The following is a 27,483-nucleotide window of genomic DNA, read 5'->3' as shown; positions in this document are numbered from 1 at the left end:
AGATTTCTACTGTAAATAATTGTTTAAAAATTTATTTTCTTCTGTATATGTGGGATGATGTACATTCTTCTTGACTTTCAGTAAGTTAGAGATTATTTTGGAAGTTTTCTTCTACTTTCCACTTAGCGAAGAGAGGTCTATATAGGACTGGTGTTTGCCAACAGAAAGGATTTACAAATTGTCCTTTGTCCCCTTCTATTTGCATGCTAGTGGATGCCCAAAGTTAGGTGTATAGCTGGATAGCCTGGTTCCCAGTTTCTCTAGTAGGATTTTATCTAATGTGGCTCTGCTGGAATGTGAGGAGATTTTCCATATTCCACCTGGATCTCAGATTGCTGAATAGTGCTATTATCCTCAGTCTGTTTGGAAAACAGAGGCCCTTCCTATCTCTCCAAGTTTCTGCTTACTCCCAGTAGAACTTCATTTGTGGCAAGTAACATTTCTATGATATAATTAATCTCTGACCATCAATTTTCTTCTATTTAATTTTTAAAATTAATTTTTATGGCCTGGAGAAGGTAACTGTATATATAGGGGAGCAGATATGGGGAGGGGCAAAGTAACCACTTAGGTGCTGCAAAAATAGTTACCTGCATTATTGGTTGGTTAAGACCTTGTAAGCAAATACTCACAGAGCAAAGACTTCCTGCTTTCATGTGAGCATTTCCCCCTCTTTCTTTCAGAAGAGTGCTGGTGGGTCCTAGTTTCCATTTTGAAATCCAATTCCCCTATTACTAAATATTGCACATAGTAAATATAGATTCTGGGTTATCTATTTTTTCGATCAGTTCCCAATCAAGAACATATTATAATGGAATAAGAGTGTTATTAGAGGGATACTGCAAACATAGCATAGTATATTTTTAAAGTATGAATAATTTCAAGAATTTTTTCCCTAGCTATTATCAATAACAAATTATTTGTAATATATCTCATAATTATGGAAACATGCCAGCATGTCAAGAAATTCTAGAATAAAACAGTGGCAGAATATTAATATTTAGGCATTCTAAGTTGTTTAGCTTCAAGCCTAAAATCTTATACTATTATATTTTCTATCCGGCAACAGTTGAGTCCTTCAGAGTCAGGAAAGAGGAAAAAACATCTCTCATATTTCCCCCTTCACGCACCCCAAATCTGTTGTTGCTATGGCAATTAATTGCTCCTCTGGTAAGACAACTCTGCCAATCTTTCATACTCTGCCACCATTCTGTTTCAATAACTCCTGAAGTGGTCCCACTTCTTTAAGTATTTCTTGTTCAATCTACACAACTGTCAGAGTAATCATTTTGAAATACAATTCTGATCATACTATTTTACTACTGAAAAGCTTTCAAAGACTATAAGGGTGTTGTGCTGAATGAAGGCAAAATCTTCATAGAGAACAGATTCAGAGCCCCTAGTTTCCATCTCTATCACTTCCACTTTCCCCCCTTCCTTCCTCTTCTTGAGGACCAGAATGATATATTCCATAGATTGTCTGATGTCTCTGTCTGGCATATAAGAAAAAGCCTATAAGTCCTGATATTTCTGGATTCTTCAAGAAAATGGCTTCACTCCTGTGCTAAGCAGCCCCCTAAAATGGCCTCCATTGATTCCTGTTTCTTGATATCCATGCCCTGGTGTAATCACTTCTGTTATAGTGATGAGAATATGGCAAAAGGGAGAAGATGCCACTTCTAAGGTTGGAATACAAAAAAAAAAAAAAAAAAAAAAAACCTCACAAAAAAACCAGAGGCTTCTGTCCTGGAGACTCTCACTCAGTCACTCACTGACTGTGAGGGAAATTAACCACCATGTTGCCTTGAGGAGGGGCTTGAGTGGCAAGAAACTGATGTCTCTGACCAATAGCCAGTAAGGACGTGCCAATGGTCATATGAATAAGCTTGAAACTGAATTGTCCCCCAAGGAGCTTGATGCCTGCAACCTCTGCCAACACCTTGGTTTCAGCCCTGAGAGAGACCCTGAGCCAAAGGCCATGTCCAAATTCCTTACCCGGAAAAACTGTGAGATGATTAACCTCCTGCTTTAAAGATGTATGAAAATTGCTAACTGAGGAGTAATTTGTTATGCAGTAATATGTAACTAATGTAATCACACCATGATGAGAACCATTATTCAACAAGCCCCAACAACCCACCCAGAGCTTCCCATTGCCTTTTTACTATTTTGCTTTTAAACACAAATAATTGAGAACAGGGGCATGAGGAAAACCTGGGGAATGATGGTTATGTTCATTTTCTTGAATATGATGATGTTGCCAAGGGCATATATGTATTATCAAAATGTATGAAATTATATATTTTAAGCATGCATAACTTATTGTCTGCTAATTATACCTCAATAAAACTGTTAAAATGTGAATAGAGATAATAGATTCACCAAATATTTGTAAAAAGACTCTAACATAAGAGACAGGGACCCAAATAAAATGTAAAGTCATTCAGAAAACTGAAACTGTGTAGGACAGAAGTGAAGTTCAAAAAGAAACTATAATTATCTTCTGAGAAATAAATGAAAATTTTCTCATCCATGAAAAGGGGATGCTATAAAAAAGAACAGTACAAGAAAGAATTCTTAGAAATTAAAAACATAATAGTGGAAGCTAAAAATTCAACAGAATGTTTGGATGATAAAAATGAAGAGATCTCTCAGAAAGTAAAATAAAGACACAAAGAAGAGGGAAATGGGAACAAGAAGATAAGAAATGATAGGCACAGTTCCAGAGGTCTAACATTAGAATAAAGGGAATTCCAGGGGGGAAAAAGAACAAAGACGACTAAGGGAAGTTATTTATCAATGAAAGGCTTTTTGTTGTTTTTTTAATTTGAAGAACTAAAGACAAATTTATACATTTAAGGGGCCCAAATAGTGCTCAAAAAATAAATTTTAAAAGACCTATTGTAAGGCACTTTGTATTATCCATTATATGTAATAAATGACCAAAAAGTGTAGCAACTAAAAACAACACACATTTACCATCTCACAGTTGCACTGAGTCAGGAATCCAGACATAATTTATCTAGGTTCGCTGTTTGAAGGTCTTTTACATGCTGCAATCAAGGTGTTGGCCAAGACTCAGGCCTCATGTGAAGGCAAACCTGGGAAGACTCCACTTGGAAGATGACTCATAAATTATTAGAAGGATTTAATTCCTTGTGTGTTGTTAGACTGAGAATCTAAACATCTTATTGACTGATATCCATAGGCCATTTTTGTTACTTGCCTTGGTAGGCCTCTCTAATATGGGAACTTGAATTACCAATGCATACATGCCAAGAAGGCAAAAAAAGAGTTAGCTAACAAGATAGAAGTCACACCTAATTATTGAAGTGATATCCCATTACATTTTATTAAATTGTATTGGTCAGAAACAAGTCATTGGGTAAGCCCATACATACTGTAGGAGAATTACACAGGGCATGAGTACTAGCAGGTGGGGATTATTAGGATGATTTTGGAAATCTGCCTACCACACACTTCATTGTGAAAATTGAAAAACTAAGGAAAAAGTAAACTTAAAACTTCCTGTGACAGAAACCATTAGCAATCATAAAACATTTCATGTGTTTTTTGTTTTTCCAGAAGACTTCCTTGCAGTTAGATTAGAATAGTGGTTCTCAGTCAGGGGTAATTTTGGCTCCCAGAAGACTCTGGCAACATTCATGGACATTTTTGGTTGTCACAAGTCAGGGGTGTTATTCATTTGGAAACTTGATATGTTGCTAAATGTCCTACAATGCACAGGATAACCCCCCCACAATATAGCAATGTCTAATCTAAATGTCAATAGGTCAGGTTTAGAAACCCTGGATTAGAATATATTTTTTGCTAAGTACTATGAGCTGAAATGACATGACACTTCTGTGGCCAAACAATTAAGATCTAGTATCTCTCCTCGCCAGGGGTATTCCCAGAATGACAGTGATATAGCACACCTAGAAAGCAACCAGTTCCAAATGATGTACAAAGATATTTAAACTCAATAAGTTCAAACCTGAAGTTATCACTTGTTTTCCATGCAATCTGTATCCCTCAAGGAACTCTGATACACGTACACAGTTAATTTGTACGTACCTTTATTTTCACTAACACTATAGTAACTCCTACTCATTCTTGAGACTGGTTTCAGAGGTGTTCCTAGAGCCATACTTCTGCCTGGGGGGAGATTACATTCTTCCTGCTTTGTGAAAGCATCTACATAAGTTTCTATAAGCTGCCCTTAAAAATATTAACATCCTTTTTAAAATTAACATCATTTTACTGTGTCTTTCAGCCAATCAAATCATAATCCAGTTGTGATAACCACACAAATTAGTGTCTAAAATGAGAATGATAAAATGGCCCAGACTTTAATGGCTAAATTGATTCATAGGATTGTAGAAACACTAAAAAGTAGAGGATAAATCTGCAATTCTAGGATAGCAGAGGACCATCCCTGGCTCACGACTGCAAAATTTTGTTTCTGGAAATGCAAGAAGAATTATTTTTGTGTGACATGTCCATTGGAAATTTTGACTTAGATTGAAAAGATATTAAAATTCAAAAAGCCTTGACTTTGAGTTCCATAGTTTCTCGGTAAGCTGTAGTCAATGTGAAAGTGACACCTGAAACTTTCCGGCAGGTGCTTTATATGGAAACCACCAGATCAATAGTCTGACTGGCAGGGAAAATTACGACTGAAACTATAGTAGCCGATGTCTAAGACAGAGCACATTGGATGGGATCTTTGGGAATGGAACAAGGCCAAGGACCCTAGAGTTTCCCTTCACTGGTGATTCTCATGCCAGGCAGAAATGGGATCATTGTCCAGCCTGAAGATGTCAGAGAGGGGAGACCACAACAATTTTTTAACTCTCACTGAGAGACTGTATTTATAGAATGTTTTTAAATGCAGGAACTACAAAACAGAGCAATTAAATAGGTTTCAGATATTTTTACATAAGGGATAAAGTAATGGTAATAATACTAGTTAAGTTGAGAACAACTTTTTTCTTTATTAGCCTACTTTTACTAGCCTACTTTGGATAGCTTTCTTGTAAATATCTGTGCTTTAAATCTTGTCCCTTATAGGAAGCTGTAATCTTGAGGTCCTGTGATTTGGACAATCTAATTATGGTGAAGGAAAATAAAAATGTTTAGATATGATATATTACTTGAACCAATTACCCTTCCTAAATAGAAAATCAACATTATTAATTTGAGATAAAAATCTTCCATTTATGTGCCCAGAAAGTAATTAATTTTTAACCCCCTTTTAAAAAGATGTATGAAAGATTAAATTTGAATAGATAGGGTCCTGAGTGTGAAAGTTATGGTTAAATATATCTCTAAGGACTTGAAACTTTTAGTTTCCTGAATGTTCCATGGTTCCTAAGGCCACTGAATTGAAATGGAATTGGGAAAGATGCTACTGAAGTATTAATGGACAGTTCTACTTAAGATCTAATTTTGTATGTAATCAAAGTTGTTATTAGCTTAAAATGGACTATTATATCAATAGGATGTTTTATACAAGCCTCATGGTAACCACAAAGCAAAAACTTATAGTAGATACACAAAAGGTAAAGAGAAGTGAATCAAAGCATATCAGTATGGAAAAAACATCAGTTCACAAAGGAAGACAGCAAAAGTGGAAGAAACAAAGGAACTATAAAACAGACCAAAACAACAATAATATGGCATTAATTCATCCTAACCCATCAATAATTACTTTAAATATAAATATACTAAATTTTCGAACGAAAGCTATAGAGTGAATGAATGGATTAAAAAACAAAACAAAACAAGATACTGCCTACATTAGGCTCACTTCAATTCTAAAGACAGGCACAGACTCAAAATAAAGAGATGTAAAAGATATTCCATGCAAACAAAATTTTAAAAAGGTAGCTATCTTATATTGGACAAAATAGACTTTAAGTCAAAAACTGTAACAGGAGAAAGAAGGTCATAACATAATGAAAAAGGGGTCAATTCATCAAGAGGATATAACAATTGTAAATATGTATGTACCCAACTTTGAGGCAACAAAATATATTAAGCAAATACTAATATATCTGAAGGGAGAAAGGGACAACAATACAATAATAGGAGACTTTAATTTTCCCTTTTCAACAATGTATGGAATATTCGGACAGAAAAATAAAAAGAAAACATTGGACTTAAATTATACTTTAGACCAAATGGACCTAACAGACATTTACATAACATTCCACCTAACAGCATCATATTCTTCTCAAGTGCACATGGAACATTGTCCAGGAGAGATCATGTTAGGCCACAAAACATGTATTTAGCAAACTTAAGAGGACTGGAATCATACCAAGTAGTTTTTCCAACTACAGTGTTCTAAAACTATAAAAATCAAAAACAGGAGAACTGGAAATTCACAAATATGTGAAAATTAAATAACATTCTCCTGAACAACCAATGGATCACAGAAGAAATCAAATGTGAAATCAAAAAAATATCTTGAAACAAATGAAAATGGAAATACAACATAGCAAAACTTATGGGATGCAGCAAAAGCAGTTCTGAGGGAAGTTTATAGTGATAAATACTTAACTTAAGAGAAAAAGAAAGATCTCAAACAACCTAACTTAATACCTCAAGGAACTAAATGATGAACAAAATAAGCTTAAGGTAGCAGAAGTAAAGACCTAACAGATCAAAGAAATAAAGGAAATAATAGAGACCAAAAAATGCTAGAAAAGATTAATGAAACTAAGAGCTGTTTTTCTGAAAAAATAATCAAAATTTACAAGCCTTCATCTAGACCCACCCCCCAGAGAGAGAAGACTCAAATAAATAATAAAAAGTTATGGCATTGCAACTGATACCACAAAAATATAAAGGATTATAAAAGACTACTACAAACAATGATATTCCAGCAAATTGGATAAACTAGAAAAAATGGATAAATTCCTAGAACCATAAAACCTACCAAGAATTAATCATGAAGAGATAGAAAATCTGAACAGACAATAACAAGTTGATTAAATCAGCAGTAAAAAAAAAAAAAAAAAAAAACCTCTCAACAAAGAAAATCCCAGACCAAATGATTTCACTGGTTTGGCTAATTCTACCAAACATTTAAAGAAGAATTAACATTAGTCCTTTTAAAACTCTTCTAAAAAAACTAAGGATGAGAGAACACTCTCAAACTCACTTTATGATGCCAGCAGTACCGTGATAACAAAGTCTGATAAGGATACTACAAGAAAAGAAAAGTACAGGTCATTTATCCTAATGAATATAGATGCAAAAATTCTCAACAACAGACCAGCAAACCAAATTCAACAGCACATTAAAAGGACCATACATCATGATCAAGCAAGATTTATCCCTGGATGCAGGAATGTTTCAACATGTGTAAATCAATAAGTGTGATATAACACATTAATAGAATAAAAGATAAAAATCATATGATCATCTCAATAGATGCAGAAAAGCATTTGACAAATTTCCCATTTTTACTTCATGATAAAAATCCTCAATCAATTGGGTATAGGAGGAACATACCTCACAACATAATAAAGCCTATAAATAACAAGCACACAGCTAACATTGTACTCAATGGTGAAAGCATACTACTAGAAGTCCTAGACAGAGCTGTGAAGCAAGAAAAAGAAATCAAAGACATCCCAAGTCAGAAAGGAAGTACTTAAACGGTCTCTGTTTTGCAGATGACATAATTTTATATGCAGGAAAACAAAAAGGATCCATGAAAAACTATTAGACTAATAAATGAATGCAGTAAAGTTGCAGGATACAAAATCAATATACTAAATCAGTTGCTTTTCTGTACACTGACAATGAACTATCTAAAAATAAACTCTTTTACAAAGCATCAAAAACAATAAAATACTTAGGAATAAATTTAATCAAAGAGGTGAAAGTTCTGTACACTGACAACTTTAAGGCATTGATGAAAAAAAACTGAAGAAGATACAAGTCAATAGGAAGATACTCCACGCTTATATATTGGAAGATTTTAACACTGTTAAAATGTGCATACTATCCAAAGCAATATATAGATTCAATGTAATCCCTATCAAAATGTCAATGGAGTTTTTCACAGAAGTAGAAGAAAAACAAATCCTAAAATTTGTATGAAATTACAAAGGGCTTCCATTAGGCAAAGCAATCCTGAGAGAAAAGTTAGAGGCATTACACTTCTCAATTTCAAACTATAGTACAAAGTTATAGTTATCAAAAAAGGTATGGTGCTGGCATAAAATCAGAAACATAGACCAATGGAACAGAATGAAAAGCCCGGAAACAAACCCATGCATATACTGTGAACTATTATTTGATAAGGCAGCCAAGAAAATTCAATGGAAAAGTTTCTTCAGTAACGAGTGGTGGGAAACTTGGGTATTCATATACAAAAGAATCTATTCATATCCCTCTCCTATACCACTCACAGAATTAATTTGAAATGGATTAAAGACTTAAATATAAGAACTGGAACTGTTAAACTCCTAGAAGAGAACATAAGAAAAAATAACCTCGACATTGGTCTTGGCAACAATTTTTTGGATCTGACCTGAAAAGCAAAGGGAACAAAAGTGAAAATAAGCAAGTGGAACCTATATCAAATTAAAAAGCTTCTGCATAGAAAAAGAAAAAACAAATCAAACCATGAAATGGTAACCTATAGAACAGGAGGAAATATCTCCAGAACATCTATGTAGAAAAGAATTTAATATATAAAATAAATAAGGAACTTCTACAACTCCGTAGCAAAACGCCCCAAATAATCCAATAATAAAATGGGCAAAAGACCTGAATAGACATTTTTCCAAAGAAGACAAATGGCCAACAGGTACAAAAAAAAAGGTGCTTATTATCACTAATCAAATCAAAACCACAATGGGATATTACCTCATACTTGTTAGGATGTTATCAAAAAGATAAAAGATAAAAGATAACAAGTGTTGACAAGAATGGAGAAAAGGGAATCCTTGCACACTCTTGATGGGAATGTACAATGGGTACAGCTGTTACGGAAAATAGTATGGAGGTCCTCAAAAATTTAAAATAGAACTGCAGTGTGATCCAGCAATTCCACTTCTGGGTATATATCCAAAGGAAACAAAATCACTATCTCAAAAAGATATCTGTGCCCCCACATTCATTGCAGCATTGTTTACAACAGCCAAGACATGGAAACAACCTAAGTATGCACTGACAGATAAATAGATAAAGAATTGTGGTATATATGCATGATGGAATATTATCTAGCCATAAAAGGAGAAGAAAATTCTGCCATTTGTGACAGCATGGATTGACCTTGAGGGCATTATGTAAGTGAAATATGAAATAAGCCCAACAGAGAAAAGCAAATACTGTATCATCTCACATGTGGACTCTAAAAAAGCAGAACTCATAGAAACAGAGTAGACTGGTATTTGCCAGGGGTTGGAGGAAGGGGGAAATGGGGAGACCTTTATCAAAGGGTACAAACTTGTAGTTGTAAGAGGACTAAGTTCTGAAGATCTAATATATAGCATGGTAACGTTGTTAACGTAGTTAGCAATACTGTGTTATATACTTGAATAGTGCTAAGAGAGTAGATCTTAAATGTTCTCATCACATACAAAAGTGCTAGTTATGTGAAATGACAGAGGTGCTAACTAATTTTGTGGTAGTCATTTTGTAATATATACCTGTATTAAATCATCATGTTGTACACCTTAAATTGACACAGTGTTATATATCAATTATATCTCAATAAAGCTGAAATAAAAAGAAGAAACTGCAGTAGAACTGAGGAAGTCTTTGAGGAAATAAGTTGGTTAAGGAGAGTATTCTAGTAGCCAAATAATGAAAATTTAAGCTTCCCAAAAGGGAAAAAGAAGTATACAATTGATTGGAACAAGTTTGGAATCAGTGAAAAGTGATACATCCACAATGTTTTTGAGGATCATAAATCTATGATGAACATCAAAAAGGAAAATAAAGTATACTAGAAAAAATGCCAGCCAATGAGTCTGGGTGCCCAGTTTCTCTCCAATCAACCAATCAATCAATCAGTGTGTGATAAAGGGGTAAGTCATTGAATTGCTAAACAAGAGGTAGTTCTGTGGGTTGTTTAAAAATACAGTTTCTTTCCCTCATTGGGCAATTCCAAAGGTTATTTTAGTCTGCTTGAGATAAAAGCAACCTTTTTACCTGCTAAGTTGATGCTTCAACACTGAATCATAGGTCAGAGTGTGAAATGCAGGATTAAAGAGGCCTGAGACATGGGCATGCCACATGTTTCTGGGGAATACCTCCTGTATGATGGGATGTTCACTCCATACTTGTATATCCTCAGAAAATCTTGGGAACCTGAAAAACCACAATTCTGTTTAAAAAACTGTGTTATCCCTTATTTTTTGTTTTGGTCTATTTTGGCAAATATCTCTGAACATTTCCCATCTTTGACATATTAAAAAAACTGAACATGTCCTAAATGTGTCTTTTACTCAATCCATAAACATCCTAGTGGGACAACCATGCATAATTAATTCAGGAAACTTTCTCTTACCTCCTACCTCTGTACTCCACAAAACCCTATTTTATTATTTTATAGAAGTTTTTTTTTTTTCAGTGTACTGTAGATTTCTGTTTACATGTCTGCAACCCATCTGAACTTCGAATTTCTACAGCATGGTATGCAAGTTTAAAAAAAAATATTTTTTCTTCCAGTCCTTACAATAACTTGCCTCTCACAATAAATGTGGAACATATGAATGAATGAGTGAATAAATGAGTCACCAGTCTTCCCTTAAGTGTATTCTAGGTTCCATCCTTCTGAGTCCAAGTACTTCTCATATGAGTCCTTTGTTTCCTTCATCCCCGTCTGTGCTTCTGCTTTGTTACTTGTAGTGGGTTGAATTGTGTCCTCCAAAAGATATATCCAAGTTTTAAGACTCCATACTTGTCAATGTGACTTTATTTGGGTAAATAAGATAAAGATCCCTTACTAAAGATAAAGATGAGGTCATCTTGAATTAGGATGTGTCAAAAATTGCACTGGAAATTAAACAAAGAAGACTTTATTCAAGTCTTGCAATATAGAAGAGAGATTGAATTAGACTCCCTTGAAACAAAAGACAGGAGGATTTTTAGTGCTGAAGTGAGGTAGTGGAAAAGTACTGGAGGATGTTAGAGGAGCAGGGATGGGGAGGTGGGGGGGCAATGTGATGGGGTCATCTGTGCTTGCTAATTGTCAATTTCTAGGTTAAGCTCCTACCCTACCACAGATACTGGAGGACAGGGGCACTATCTTTCTTGATTGATTGTATTTTAAAGGGATGGTCAAGGGCCCAGGGTCAGGAAGAAGCCTTGTCTAAGGTTTAGTCAAGCTGAGGGGAAAGTTAAGGCTGTCTTGGTCATGTGGGCCTTACATCCGGTGACAATGTCCTTGTGTTCTTATGAATGAGAGATGGAAAATAGAAGACACTCAGAAACACAGAGAAGGTCACATGAAGATGGAGAAAAATGGGAGTGTTGTGTCTATAAACCAAGGAATGCTAAGGATTTCTCACAGCCATTGGAGGCTAAGAGTGGCATGCAATATGTTTTCCCCAGAGCCTCCAGAGGAACCCAACTTAACAACATGATTAAGATCTTTTGGACTCAAGGACTGGGAGAGAATGGATTTCTGTTTTTTTAAGCTGATCAACTTGTGGTAATTTGTTATGGCAGACCTAGGATTGTCATACAAGAAATTTATGGAAAGGTTTCTCTCCAATTCCCATTTAACTCCAAAAAGTCAAAATTGTACATCTCATTCATGACGTACCTTAAATGTTTTGTTCCTGCATCCTTTTTTGCTTTTCTTTTTTTCCTCTTTTTGGTGCCAGCCAAAAGCCATGGCTTCCTCCTCTGAATTCTTTTGATAATGCTGATGATAAGGGTAAAAAAGCTGGAACTTGTTTAGTATATGCTCCATCAAACATGCTTTATGTCTTATCCTTCTTAATCCTCATAAAGATATAACAAGGTAGGTACCATTATTTTTTTATATTAAAAATGAAGACACTGAGGAACATAAGGATTAAATAGTACTAAGTAGCAGAATGAAAATTTGCTTTGAGATCTGACTGCAGAGCCCTGTGCTTAACCATTTTACTGTATTTTTCAGTTTATATAATTGAATGTTTATCTTTCTTATGTCTCATGTTGTCTCCTATTATAGTTATCTACTCATTTTTCTTTTTTAGTATAAACTATTCAGCTGAGATAACTAAAAATCACAGATGCCCAAGCATATCCATTTAATCTTCCCATTTTAAAGGTTTTCTAATATTATTTATATTGTGATGCATTTCTTTCAACTTTTATGATTCAAGAAGTAATTGAGGAAACTTGCTTGAATACTTTTAACCTTTAATAATTTTTTAATGTTTAATTTTGAGAGAGAGAGAGAGAGACAGAGTGTGAGCAGGGGAGGGGCAGAGAGAGAGAGGCAGACAAAGAATCTGAAGCAGGTTCCAGGCTCTGAGCTTTCAGCACAGAGCCCGATGCAGGGCTTGAACTCATGAACCACGAGATCATGACCTGAGTTGAAGTCAGACACTTAACTGACTGAGCCACCCAGGCACCCCAACCTTTAAATAATTTAAAAGTTCTGTCTTATTTATCTTTTCATAGCATTTAGCACAATTCTTTGAATATCAGAAATGCCCAAATTTTACTGAACGAATACAGTTAACCCAAGGATCTGCCCCTATATGTCCCCAAATTCCTCAGCATTCTAGGATCATATTTTCCTTTAATATTTTAATAGAATGGCTCAAGCCCCTATTGGACATGTGGTGGGAAGCCCATTGCTCTTCTGCCCCATAATACTTCTGAGTCTTGCAAGTTGGGGGAGGAGTCCATATATGTTCTCTGCTCACCTACCACTTGAGTTGTTTTCCTTTGAACTCCTGCTATCAGTTTCATTCTGTGACTTGTCTCCTCGGATTGCAATCCTCTTGCTGTCCTGGGTACTGTTCCACTGACGTAAGAGTGCTATCTGGGAGACGCTTACTGATGGCTTGGACTGTAAAGGGGATTAAAGCATATCCCAGCTTTAATTTATTCATTCAAGAATTCACCAAACATACTAGCATTCATTGAGTGTCTGGTGGCACTGTGCTGGGCACTGGGGAGACCAATAAAAAACAAATGAAGTCCTCACATTCATGTTGCCCATACTCTACTCAGGAAAACAAAACTCAGTCAGGCACACAAATGAATGTAAAATTACAATGGAGGTAAGTATGATGAAGGAAAGGCCCCTGATGGACTGAGGGCTATGGTAGTGGGCTTGCACAGAGAGTGGAAGGGTAAGTGTACATTAGCCAGCCCTGTGGCAGAGAGCAGCAGGGGAGAAAGGCACTGGAGAAAGGGTGACAGCACATGGAAACCATAGTAGGGTGGGGCAGGATACACTGCAGCAACTACAAAAAAGTCCATGTGCTAGAAGCGTATAGATGCAGGCCAAGAAGAGAAGTGAGTCTGGAAAAAACATGCAAAGCCACTTTGCCAAGTGCACAGTCTACTTCAGGCTTTCTTGACAATAAATGTGATCTAAATCCTAAAGTTAAGTGGGAGTTATTAAACAGTTTGAAGTAGGGAATTGACATGATTCCCTTTGTATTTTGAAAAAAGTTCTGGCTACTGTATACAGATGAGACTAAAAAGGGTGAGGCGTGGTGGATGCAGGGATTCGAAAAAGGAAGTGTTGGTCCAGGTGAAAGATGATGGTTCAGACCAAGGAAATGATGGTGGAAATGTAGATAAATGGAAAGATTTCAGAAGCATTTAGTGCCAGCATAAAGCAAGAGGACCTAGTGATATGAGGGAAACATAGGATGTCAAATGTACAAAGCTCACTAAAATTTGCTGGATAGACAGAAAATTGCAAAAATTACACTAGACATTGCTGTCTTAAAAAGTGATCAGACTTTTCTGAATATGGCAAATTTTCATGGGCTATGTCTCTCCTTAGCTTCTTGCCTAAGAGCTTTTCCTTAAACCCACTTTCTCTCCTCTAAAACCATATTCTCTACAACCATTTTGTTGCTTTACGTATTTCTGGATTCACAATTTCTTCATAATAATTTTAACATAATGCAACTATTATGTGGACAATTTAACACTAAGTCTCCACTAGTTTAGAGCCTAGGTTTGCACTGCCAACACTTCTGTTGAACTGTTTGTAAACTGTTTGCCATAGTTTCACCCTTAGTACTACAAAGACCTTGGAGAAGTACTGAAATCACAGCATTTTTTGTTTTTTTTTTTTAGTATATCTTAGATCAAATTTTTAGGCTTAGACTTTCACCAGACCTTCCAGGGTCATGGGGTTATGTATGGCTATGGGAACTTTAATCTCCCCATTGGACAAAATTTATTTCATGCTTCCTTAAACCCTTCATTTCCTATCATCTCCTGTGCTACTGACTATACCTCCTAGGAGAAGATAACTTTTTTTAAAAATTTATTTTGAGGGGGGGGAGAGACAGAGATTGAGAGAGAGAGAGAGAATGCAAAGAATGCAAGCATGAGCTGGGAAGGGGCAGAGAGAGAGAGAGAGAGAGAGAGAGAAAGAGAGAGAGAGAGAATCCCAAGCAGGCTCCACACTGTGTGGGGTTTGAACTCATGAACTATGAAATTGTGACCTTAGCCAAAGCCAAAAGTATGAATGAGTACCCAAGCATCCCAAAGATTACCTTTTTATTATTTTCTAGTTCTGATACTATATATCATTCCCTACCTTCTAAAATGTCAGTTTAGGTAACCCAACATTATTTATAGAAAGTAAAAGCTATAGATAGTAGTCTACAAAGAATAAGTACTTGATGTTAACAATGTAGAGTCAAAATGCTGTGTAATGAATTATGACTTGAAAATCCATATATTCCTGGAAGGAGAACTATCTATACCTAATATTGTTCTTGTGCTCTTTTGAAGGGAACATCCTTCTTTATCAGAACTTCCCATGTTTTCTTATCCGGATTTCTTCACCAGAGCTGATGAAGAATTGGCAAGAATCATTGACCATCATGTAAGATTGACTTCCTTAAACTAGCAGCAAAACCTCTGTTCTTTAAATGCACTTTGAATTAGAAACTGCAGTTCTGAGACTAAAACATTAACACATCAAACTTAGAAATGAAGCCATGATTAGGCATTGCCAAACTTAATTATATCTTACTGTGCTGTATATATACTTCAGTGCCTTTATTGGGTTACAGAAAATTTGGCTTTCTGTCATTTGTAAAATACTAGCCTTATCATGCTTCCTGAATTTAGTACTGATTTCTTGTGACAAGGATCTGGTATTGAACACTGAACACTGATTTCTTTTATAATGTGGTTTTAGTAATGGAACAAAAATCTTTTGACTCAATTTTTGGTGATCATTCTTTACCCCTGAAATATTAGACTTTAATCACTTTGTTCTTGGTATGAGTTAAACAGTGGCAATTCAAGGCCATTCACTTAAGACACCTTAATCCACTCAGCTATATTTAGTTCATGATTTATGAAATAATTTTGTAACTTTTTAAGAGTAGAGTTGGAGTAGAAGAGAAAATACTTATTTTCTCTTTTTCTTTGAATACAGTATGGACTCAATAGCATATAGAATATGTTTAATTAATTGTATCATCCTTTTATTCACTAATGAAGTTTCTGCGAAACCAATATATTATATATACAGAACATTATACAAATTTTGTAATGGCTTATAAATTGCAGCATCTGTATTTCACTATTCACTTCAACTAAATGATCTAGGATAGATGATAAGGGATAGCAAATAGCCAATGTGTATATACACGTATATGTAGTGTAGATTTAATAACAGAACAAAAACTTTTGACTGAATTTTCAGTGACAGTTTTTTAGCCTTGAAAGATTGATAAGACTTGAATCATTTTGTAATTAAACACATCTGCCTAGGGCTAGTTCAAGAGACAGAGGACATCCTTTTGAATGGTAGAGAGGGGCAGGTAGTAGCACCTAAAAACCTTCATCTTTTTCTCTTTCCAAGGATGTAAGCATTATCTAAGAAATTGCTGCCACGGATCTGTTTATAGTGTATTCGCGGAAGTGTAAAGGAATTCTTTCTCAAAATAAGTTTGACAGTTAATAGAACCCAAATTGTTTGATAGGTGGCTAGCCTAATCCAATAGTCTGCAGTATTGATTGGAGAAGGTTATGGAAGTTTCTCCTGGTAGCACATTTCAAAAAATATTCGTGTATATATCATTTCCTTTCAGATAGCTATAGCAGTAGTGCTCTATACTTATATTTGCTTTTACATTAGTTAATGTGATCTTCACAACAAGCCTGTAAAACATTTATAAAAAAGAAGAATGGTAGTTTACAATGCAGTTATTTGCCTAAGGTTTTGAAGATAGTAAATGACTAACGTTTTTTGAGTCTACACACAAAACCAGATTTCCAGACTTCAAATCCACTTTTCTTCTCTGGTTTTCATAGTTGCTTAATTTCTTGGTTTATAATTCCTAACCTTAACAGGGTGGAAAGGTGGAATCTGTGGTATTGACAAGAAACAAAAACCTACAAGTTTAGTTGTCCCATTAAGTCAGTTGAATACTATTAAGTGGCCATATTAAGCAAATAATAAGGCAGATACCTCTAATTATTCAGCATATAGTAAGGTGCCATGTACACTGCTGGTATTCTATACTATGGTGATTAAAATCCTGACTGAGTGGGTTAAATAAAGCAGTAAATAGTGCTTCCATTTCCCATCCACTTCAACCATATCTGCATCCTCCTTCTTGCTGCCACAATCGATGATAACAGTATCAGATAAAGTAAAGACAAGACAATGGTTTATCCAAATTGAATTTGTCATGGTCAAGAGAGACAGAATGGGGAAGAAAAGTTTACTCTTTTTTCCTGGGAATACCAGGAAGAAAGATCATAATGTTGTGGTGAATTCCAGCCATGCCAAGTTCTAACAAGAGAGTGAGCTAAGAGAGAGGTAGAGCTGCCTCCTGGACATTAGCAATATGATACCCCATTACCACTTTTATACATGCTGTTTGGGAAACCAAAGGGTTATATTTTGCTGAGAGTTCTTAAGAATTAATCCTATGTTGATTTTTCACAATGTAAAGATCAAGGTCAGGAAGTACATTGAAATCTCTCATATAAGGTAGATTAGTTGCCTTTGTTTATGGATACTGTCATTATTACATCAACTACCACTTTTATGCTACAACATAAATTTGGTAGTTTTGTCAAACAATATTATTATTTAGTTTGTTATATGACAAAAATTATATGTCACAGACGGGTATCATAGTTATCAAAGTAACATGTGTATTTCCTATGTCTTAAAATTTAACTTGGGGTAAGAAAAATGAGTATTTTATTATGCTTTTTCATTTAATATTTACTCTGAATGTATTGACATTAAAAAAAATGTATTGTCTTTGGAAAGCTGAGTTTTTTTTTTTAACTCTGTGGTTTAGTCCTGCTTATTAATATCTATATATCTCAAATAATAGTTATAATTCACAGCACTAGTATAGAGTAATTTATAAGTTAATTGATAGGTGCTTAAGCATAGTCTGATTGTTTGTGAGTATGGACAGACTGAGGGTGACAAAATGAGCAAGGGTAGGAAGTGTCTAGGAACTTCCAACATTTCATGCTAAGGGTCTTTGTGCCCTGAACTTTTTACCCGGAGAGATTACCACCTCTTTCACTATTTCCTTCATTAAAGATAGTAGAAGGGGAAAAGGGTCCTCATGATGATGTCTGGTTGATTTGAGGTCCTTACTTCTAACTACTGATTCCTAGAATTTTGCCTCCAGATGATGCTGTTATTATTGTCATGATTAACATGCTCAATTGAAGTGAATCCTTTAGAAGTCTTTGTATTTGCTGCAGAATCAGCATTTGTCTGCCCATCAATTTTATTTTCTACTTCATATGTAATAGTATTATAATTTTTATCTTTCACATTAATTTGGCTTTTCTTCTTGTTTTGCTTTGGCTTGATTTTTTATTTTCTGATTCCATGCTATCATGTAAATATCCATATTGATGAAAAACTGAAATTCCTTTGTAATATAAAAATGTAAACCTTATTTTCTCTTTTTTCTCTCTTTTTTTGGGGGGAGGGGAGGGGAGCAGAATTGTATACTTACTAATAGATGGCTTATATATTTTTCCAGTTATGGTAGGGTTTAAGTTCCTCAAGAATATCTGTGAGAAAAACTGAGAAGATAATTGGATAATAGAATCTGCATCTTAAGAAGCTAAAGTGATCTATTTTTTCATGGAAATTCATATGTAAATGACACTTTCTCTCTGTGACAGTGGCAGGAAGAGCTAAAGATCCGACAGAAAGAAGATGCAATATGTGAGGCCCAAGAACGTAAAGACAAAGAGTTAGAGGAAAAAAATCACTTCAGGGAAATTATGAAGAGAAGAGAAGAGAAACTACACAAGCAAACCAAACCCTACGAGCTTCCTCCTAGGACTGAAGTAATTTCATTAGAAATAAAATGACCCCCCCACCCCCGCCCCAAATTGAAGTCCATAATGCCAGAAACTCATTGCATGAAAGAGACCAAGATAGCTAGATATTAGGAAAAATTTCTTCTAATTAATTGGAAGGCATTTCTTAGGAGTTGTTATCCTGGTGCAGACTCTTTAATAGTTCTATCTTAGTCCTAAATTAGCAGCTCTTAATCACAGTTGAGTGAAGTGATTTTACTAGTTAAACTTTTTCAAGAACACGGCTAGAGCTTTTCCTAATTGACTTTTTTCTTGTGATCATATAGCATATTTAATCAATGATTCTCAGAGTATTGATTTTTCATCAGACAGTTAGATGGAAATGAATTACAAATTATTAGTCACATTTAAGGATTATTTCTTGAAAACAGAATGAGCACCAACTGATACCCCTATATTACTTATTATACAAATAAAAGAAGTAAGGCACTTGCTTGGATTTGTATTTCATAGTCAATCAACACCACATCAAACTATATGTCAGAAACTTGAAATTGAAATACTATAGTAGATATACAAATATCTGGAGGGGCCAGATATCTCAGAATGATTTGGTCTCTAGCACATACCAAAGGAGACCCCTGATTGACAGTGGTTTTACTTTGCAAGATGAGTTTATGAGGATGGATGTGGATGGTCCTGGAAGGCACAGTAACACTTACCAGAGGGATTCATCCAGTTAGAAGTCATTTTTTAAAAGGCACTTCACTTCCTCTGAAGCTCTCAATCTATGGGTAAGAGTATTGGGTTGGGATTCCTGTGATGGCTTACATTCCTTTTCTGAAAAATATAGATAATAATCACACCTCAATTTCACACAGCTGACTTGCTGATACTCAAGAGACAGTTAGCTTATCAGGGATATTAAACTCAAATGCCTACCAGCTCCAGAAGGTAACAGAAATCAGTGAAAGGGGCTATGGAATACCTACGCTATATAAAGAAAGTTCCTAGCACTCGGCTACACTCTGCAATGTATGGTCAGTAATACAGGATCATACAGTCTTTCCAGAAGAAGTTCTCAAATAGGATTATTTTTTAAAATAAAAGTTGCTAGGGGTACCTGGGTGGCTCAGTCAGTTGAGCATCTGACTTTGGCTCAGGTCATGATCTCACGGTTCATGGGTTGGAGCCCCGCCTCGGGCTCTGTGTTGACAGCTCAGAGCCTAGAACTTGCTTCAGAATCTTTGTCTCCTTCTCTGTCTGCCCCTCCCCACTTACTCTCTCTCTCTCTCAAAAATAAACATTAAAAAAAAAACTTAAAAAAAATAATAAAGTTGCTTAATTTTAAGATGGTGGCAACTAATTTTTTTTTTTAAATCATATAATTTGGGGTTAAATTTGACATATGGGCCACAAGTTTGTGACCCATATTATGTGAACTTGCAGTGTCAATCTTTGTTTAAGATAACAATAACACGTACTAGAAAAATGGAAGGTGGGAAGGGTGTTTTTATTATGATTCCCTATAGGGCTGTTTCAAATCTATGTTGCTCTTCCCAAACCCTTTGTGTCATCCTTGTCTCCTCTTACATAGAGTAAGTCAGTTCTCAGATATACCTCCCAATGCACCTTTCCAAATACCTTCATTAATATGTGCTTTCTCCACATGTGAAAAGAAATCTCTCCTACAGTCTCCTTTCCCTGAATTTCACCCCTTTCAAAATCTTCCTCTATCAACTATTCACTATCCCCCTTGAAGAGCTCCTTATCACTCACTCCTATCCACGGAGGTCTCCATTTTCTACCATCCTTCCTACCAAACTACTCTCTCCATCAGTCTCTCAGTGATAGCAGCCTTTCTAGACTGCCCTTTTAAGTCATAACTTTTCTGATGATTTGTAAGAGAGGGAACCACTGGGCTGTGAGCTGTGGGGAGGGACTCTGGACATCTCACTGCTACTTTCAAGAATTTCAGCAAATTCTGCTGTTTCAGAACCACTTTCGTAGAAGCCTCCTGCTTCCAATTTCTGTACTGTTCCTTCTCTGGGGCACTGACTGGTCTGCCTTAGGGCTTCCTCACTGTAGACTTAGGGTCATTTACTTATTTTTCTGCCCTGCTTAGTCTGTTCCCAATTGTTCACCTGTTTTCTAACTTCCACATTTTTCTTAGTATTACCAATGTGTTATCTTCTTTTCTCCTTATGGATTTATGCCTTTAAAAAAAGTAATTCTGGGGTGCCTGGGTGGCTCAGTCAGTTGAGCATACGACTTTGGCTCAGGTCATGATCTCGCAGTTTGTGAGTTCAAGCCCCACATCGGGCTCTGTGCTGACAGCTCAGAGCCTGGAGCCTGCTTCAGATTCTGTGTCTCCCTCTCTCTCTGCCCCTCCCTCACTCATGCTAAGTACCACTCTGTCGCTCAAAAATGAATAAACATTAAAAATATTTTAAATAAAAGTAATTCTTTTTCTATCACAGTACTGGAGATTTGTAAGGGAGCAAAGAATATACACATACACGTATAAATATATAGAGAAAGAGATGATTAATCAGAATGCTTATACCTTTATTCTTAAATTATTCTCTAAAATTCTTTTTTCTTATACTTTAAAATTCATAGAATCTAGGAACACATCTCTCTCTTGGTTTTCCTTGTATATCCTTAAATTTTAGCAAAGGCTGAGGTTCATAGATCTGGGTTCACATTCTAGCTATGCCTCCTACTAGCTATGAAACACTGGATATGTCACTGAACCCAGTGGAGCTTCAGTTTACTCATCTATAAAATGGGTACAGGGGGAGGAGCCAAGATGGCAGAATAGCATGGAAGCTTTTTGTGTGTCTCGCATCCATGAAATACAGCCAGACCAACACTAAACCATCCTGCACATCTAGAAAACTGATTGGAGGATTAACGTAACAATCTGCACAAATTGAACCACAGAATTCAGCAGGTACGTGGCGCAGAGAGCTGAAGTTGGGGAGCGAGAAGCCGCAATAGGTAGGGAACCGCTTATGCGGGTGGAGAGAGGACAGAGACTGGGGAGGAAGGGGGATACGGAACAAGCACCCCTCCCCAAAAGCAGCTGGAGAGAAAGTAGAAAATTGTAAACAGCCACAGGGACTAAACTAAAAAGGGAGAAAGGGGAGGGTTAAATTCCATTAAGACTGTAAACAAGGGAAGCACAAAGGCTGCAACTCTGCAGCTCGATACCTGGTGGTGCTCTGGTGGGAAGGGTGAATCCCCAGGAGCAGAGTGGGGTCCGGGAGGTTCTTGGGCCACACGGGGAGAAGCAGTTCCATTGCTGGAAGGACATTTGGTAGAGACTGTTGGAGCCACCTGGTCCCAGCAGACCCCAGGAGGCGGCCACATTTGCTGGTGCTGGAACAAGACAGTTAAAGGTGAAGCCTGGTGCCAGATGTGTGTTGTGATTTTCCATAATCCCTGAGGTGCTGCTGCTACACTGTCTCACAAGCATTTTCTGGGACAGGGTGGCACTCTAATTTATCTTTATAACTAACCCTTAATTGTTCCAGTAAGTACTTAACCTAACACAAACTTAACTGGATCTCTTTGTAATTTACTCTTCATATTAATTTTGCCTCAAAGTGTACAAAATGTTCTCTGAGTTCCAGGGTGTGTTGGGCACCAGGTGGATTGTCTCAGCAACTCCTGTTGTGTTCAGCTGATGGTTTCTGAGCCCTAGTTACTTATTTTCCCAGTCTTCTCAAGTTTGTGGGAGGAAGAAAAATGAGAAACATATTCCATGTCTACTTACCCTCCCCAGCTCTTACTCATCTTTAAATGCCTCTCCAGCGTGGAAGTGCTAACTTCTCTCAGGTCTAAATCCCTTTCCACCTAAAACATATTTCCATGCTACTTTTACTCTAGGTTTACTTTTATTTTGAAAAAATAAACCCAGGTCTTCCTATTTTCATTTATTATGAATTCTCTATAGATTTCTTTTAGCAACTACCAAAGCAGGTTCTTTCTCACATAAATTACCTAATAAACCCTTTACCCTTATGAGAATGAAATATTTATAGGACTTTTAGCCAGGTTTACGTGGGTATTGTAAATTAAAAACATATATTAGGGGACAAAAGAGAGAAAAGATGAATAGTAAATAAATTCTGAGTAGCAGAAACATGAAAATAAGCATTTCTGCTAGTGCAGTTTAGTAAAGGTAAATCAAAAGATTCACCAAGGTTTGTGGGCATGCCAAAGAAAATGCACAAAATAAATATCTTTCCTCCGACATCACTGAGTGGGTGTTTAGGGGCATGAAAAGGTAGTACACAAAACGAGTCACAGCAACAATTTTAGAAACTCTATCGTAACGTTTAGCAATTATTCAAGTAATTTATTCTGCTCTTACCAGTAAAAGTCATGTCTGGGACATATGGCTGTAACTGTCTACTAGTTGATTTTAAGTGACCTTTCTCACTGGTTTTGGATTTTTTATATCAATAAATCCAAAGAAAGTTACAGCTTATAACTAGTAAATACAGTTCCTTCTTTCCATATACCACCATACCCATCTCGCTATGTCCAGGGTTCAATAGCACGGTTTACAGAAGTGGCACTTTCAGCGTTTTAAGTTGGGCTTTCTGAGCATTTCAGCTACTTAGCAGCATCTTTAGTCTCTACCCTCAAGGTGACAATAGCAGTCCTGGTCCCTGCACCCCTGTCGGTCCTGACTACCAAAAGGACCCCGGGGAACAAAATTGCTCCTGGTTTGGGACGACAGGTCTATAGTTTCACTGACCTTGACTTCCAAATTCCTGAGTTAACTTCTTGGTGATTGCTTTCAGACTGCTTTCAAATTTTGTCAACTGCTTATACATGAAGATCTCACTTTTGGTCAGCTAGTGACTCCCACTTAAAATCACCATAGGTCCCATGAAGCTACTTCATACCTCCTCATGTCTCCATTTGCTGAAGTGGGAACACGAATGTGATTTTATATTGTGATTTTGGTTTTATATGTGATTACTGGTGATATGTATCACCTTTCCTGTGGCTGAAACACAAGACAGGAAGTCACGAGAAGCTGCTCTGCCAATGCCTGTATAGAAAAGGCATGTCTAGTAATAAATTCAGTCCACCCTGTGCTTCACAGCCTTAGGCCACTGAAAGTATTTGTAAGGCTCCGTGTGCTAATTCTAACTATTTTCTCTGATATGCAGGATATGTTTGGGAATTTAGAGCAAAACTCATTTTAAATTATCATCTTCTATAACATAAATTCACATATTTATATAGTTCTGCAAATTTTGTTGATGATTTTGTTACTTTTGAGCTACATGCATTTTTCATAGTGACATAGATTTCAAGGATAATTTGGCTGTAATGTTATTCAAGCTCACTTTTTCCTCCGATCATTCTAGCTAAGGGACCTATTTACATAATACCTAGTGCCTTGTTATTTTTTTACTCCTGCTTCATTGGAAAGCTGAAAGTAAACAAAAAGAAATGCATTTCCAAAGCAGTTTTTAGTTGGAAGATCTTTGTGGTATCCAACTTTCTAGTGAAATTCCCCCAGCTGGCTCTATACTGGAAAAGGCAGGTTCTCTTTTATGAATTAATGAACATGGTAGAGGTTAAGCATTTTAGAATCACCAGTACAACATTTTTATATATAATCAGACTACTGGCAGTCCAGTGATGCCATGACTATTTACTCTCAAGTTTCCTTTTAAGGACATTCATGGGGCACCTGGGTGGCTCAGTTGCTTAAGCCTCTGATTTCAGCTCAGGTCATGATCTTATCATTCGTGATTTCGAGCCCCGTGTCAGGCTCTGTGCTGACAGCTCAGAGCCTGGAGCCTGCTTTGGATTCTGTGTCTCCCTTTCTCTCTGTCCCTCCCCCGTTCACACTCTGTTTCTCTCTCTCTCTCAAAAGTAAATAAACATTAAAAAAATTTAAGGACATTCATAGTTTGGTTTCATTGGAAAACTGAGTTTGACTAAATGCAAAATTCTCAGAAAGACTGAAAATAGGTAGCTTCCCAATAGACCGAGGCAACCAAAAGCCAAAGAGAAATATAATGCTGAGAAATAATCTTTTATTTAAACTAGCCATCAATCATTCCCCACACCTGGTTTAAGGAGAAGAGTAAAAATAAGCCTAAAACCTAGTTACTCTTTAATTACCAAATAATAAATGTTTGAGGTCCCTTGAGGAAAAACTCTAGAGCCAATTAGAACCCTTGGGGCCAACACTCATGAGAAGAGGGAGATCGTAAGGAGAAATTAAACAGCTTATACGATGTGTGCTAGTGATTAGAATCAATAATCCAGTGCTTTCATTCTGCAGATGAAAAAACTGAGCACTTGCAGTTCACCAAGCAAAACATGAGCTATTCATTAGTTCACTGAATACAACAAAACTATAAAGCAGGTACAATTATGTCCATTGAATCCTGAAGAAACAGAAGCTTTTAGAAGTAATGTGTTACAACGTCACTTAAGTCTGTGAGCTCTTAACAACCACACTACACTTCCTCAGAGATTTGGAAAAGGAGCAATCAAGAATCTTATCCAAGACGCAGTTCTGCTTATGATACCATTCTGAAGCTCTCTGTCCAAACATATCATGCCATTTATGAGTACACACTAACAAAATAGAAATAAAAACACAAGCATATAAAGTTGAATTGGTAGTAAAGCTTTAGATGAACTCTCAAAGGAATTAGAAGTGTGACAATTCATGAAATGTCAAATGAATCATGATTGTTTTTTAGTAATCATCCAGGAGTGAATAATGAAATGCTGTTCTGTATTCATCCTAATGTATAGTTATTATGATGGTTTTGAAAGGATAATAGTATCTGGGAAGCAAGGAGTATCCAATAGGAAAAAGTTTTGGCTTTGCCATTTCTGTGTTCTTTGTAGAGTCATTCAATTCAAGCAAATGGAGGGGTTTTGTTGTTGTTTTTTGTTTCTTTGCTTTTGTTTCTGTTTTTTTCCCCATTACTTGACTCTATTTTATTATCACGTTGTATTTGTCAAGTAGGTATTGTTTGAACCTTGAAGAAAATCAGCTTTTAAAAATGATTTTTGACTATTGTGTCATATCTCCTTATCCATTCCTCTGTCGATGGACACTTAGGTTGCTTGTGTATCTAAGCTATTGTAAATAATGCAGCAGTAAACACAAGGGGGCATACATCTGTTTGAATTAATGTTTTCATTTTCTTTGGGTAAATACCCACTATTGGAGTTACTGGATAATATGGTGATTTCTTTTAATTTTGTGAGGAACCTCTAGAGGGGAGGTGAGTGGAGAGATGGGCAAAATGGGTGAAGGTGAGTGAAAGGTATAAGCTTCCAGTTATGGAATGAAGAAGTCATGGGAATAAAAGTCACAGCATAGGGAATATAGTTAGTGATATTGTAATAGTGTTGTATGGTGACAGATGGCAAGTTCATTTGTGAGCACAGCATAATGTACAGAGAAGCTGAATCACTATGTTGTATACTTGAAATTAATGTACCATTGTGTGTCAACTATACTCAAAACAATTTGAAGAAAAGGATTTTGGTAATAGTTTCAACTAGACATAAGGCACAAATAATTCAAAAGACAAACCTTGGATTTTAACTCTGATTTCCTAGCTCTTATTCTTATATCTGTACCACTTCTACATCAATACAATGCAGGTAATTTTAAGTACCGCCATACCTCACAAGAACAATGATGGCTATATTTTAAATGTGTTTGTGAAAAGTGAAATGGAGTATTAATTCAAGGTTGTAGACACAGAATGTCTGTTCCTCCAGGGACAGCAAAAATAGCTTTTGGAAAGTAAAGTAGGTATTAAAACCTGGATTTACCAAGGTGGTCTTGTTATTTCTTTACCTTTTGCTATGATTTTAAAGCTTGTATTTCCTGTTCACTTGCCTCCTTAAAGTTACTGTAGATAAACAAATACAATGGCAACAGTTTAAAAGAAGGACAATAGGCAGGCAAGGGGACGTGTGGATGGCGATGATGTGGAGGAAAATCATAAGGAGTAGGAGAAGGATGATAAGGCCAATGTGTACTGAATCCTTATGTTTTACTTTGGGCCAAATACTGTGTTAATGCTTCTCATTTAATTATTAGTTTTGCACAACTCTGGACGTATGTTCAATTATCTCTTCTTGTAGATGAGGAATTAAGGCTTAGAGAGGTCAGTTAACTTGTTCAAATTTGCACAGCTACTTGAAAAAAAGTCAAAAGTCAGCCTTTTGAACTTACTTATCTGACTCCCAGGCCTATGTTCTTAAGCAAATGAGCTGCAGTGAATCTGCAATTATATCAGCATGTTAAAATTAAAAATGTTAACAATCACAAGGATAATGAGGAGAATGAGAATAAATTACTTGAGAGCCAAGATTTTGTATTTTTACTCAATGATGCTATTGTCCAGAACTTACAACAGTGTCTAGTCCACAGCAACTCTGAACACATTTCTGGAATAACTGATTGGATGCATGGATGAATGAATAAATGGTGAATGAATTAATGACATGAAGAGGGTTTAAGATTTTTATATAAAACTAAGAAGTTCATTTTTAGAGAAGCTTGTTCATTTAACAGCAGTGAGTGTGTGTCCCTTCACACCATGCTGTGTTGTGCTGTGGGTGCAATGGAGGGCCTACTCTCATGAAGCTTACCATCTGCCTGCTGGCTTCCATACCTATTATAAATCCAAAAGGTTTGCACATAATATATAACATATAAAACAGAATGTAGTTTAATGCCATTGTAACTGACATCAAAGCCACTATTTTTAATACTGGGGTCAGAGCACAGTGGGGAAAATTTGTAAGAAAGAAGAGTCACCCTAGTTATGTAGAAAATGTAATGCCCTTCCCAGGTTACCTGACTCCAAGTTCATTGACAGAGTCTGTTACATTTTTTTCCTCATATAAAGGAGGACACTAAAGCCTTTAGAAAATTAATTTTTACAGGTACTATAAATACTGGCATGTTTTTTA

General features: G+C 36.1%; 1 protein-coding gene across 14 annotated transcripts in view; it reads left to right on the top strand.

Moving 5' to 3' along the window:
• The window catches only part of TMEM232 (transmembrane protein 232), a 210,865-nt gene extending 192,299 nt beyond the window's left edge, over positions 1 to 18,566 (top strand). For all 14 annotated transcript variants that reach the window (XM_015542903.2, XM_042991086.1, XM_042991076.1 and 11 more), the window contains 2 exons: positions 14,959 to 15,052; positions 18,352 to 18,566. In XM_015542903.2, coding sequence (XP_015398389.1) covers positions 14,959 to 15,052; positions 18,352 to 18,543 — 286 coding nt within the window. In that variant the 3' untranslated portion in view covers positions 18,544 to 18,566. The remainder of the gene's footprint in view (positions 1 to 14,958; positions 15,053 to 18,351) is intronic.
• Positions 18,567 to 27,483: the final 8,917 nt, after the last annotated feature.

The sequence above is a fragment of the Panthera tigris genome, chromosome A1 (assembly GCF_018350195.1).
Source record: "Panthera tigris isolate Pti1 chromosome A1, P.tigris_Pti1_mat1.1, whole genome shotgun sequence".
Classification (NCBI taxonomy): Eukaryota; Metazoa; Chordata; class Mammalia; order Carnivora; family Felidae; genus Panthera; species Panthera tigris.
Note: the sequence above shows the minus strand (reverse complement) of the source record. Positions and strands in the feature narration are given on the sequence as shown.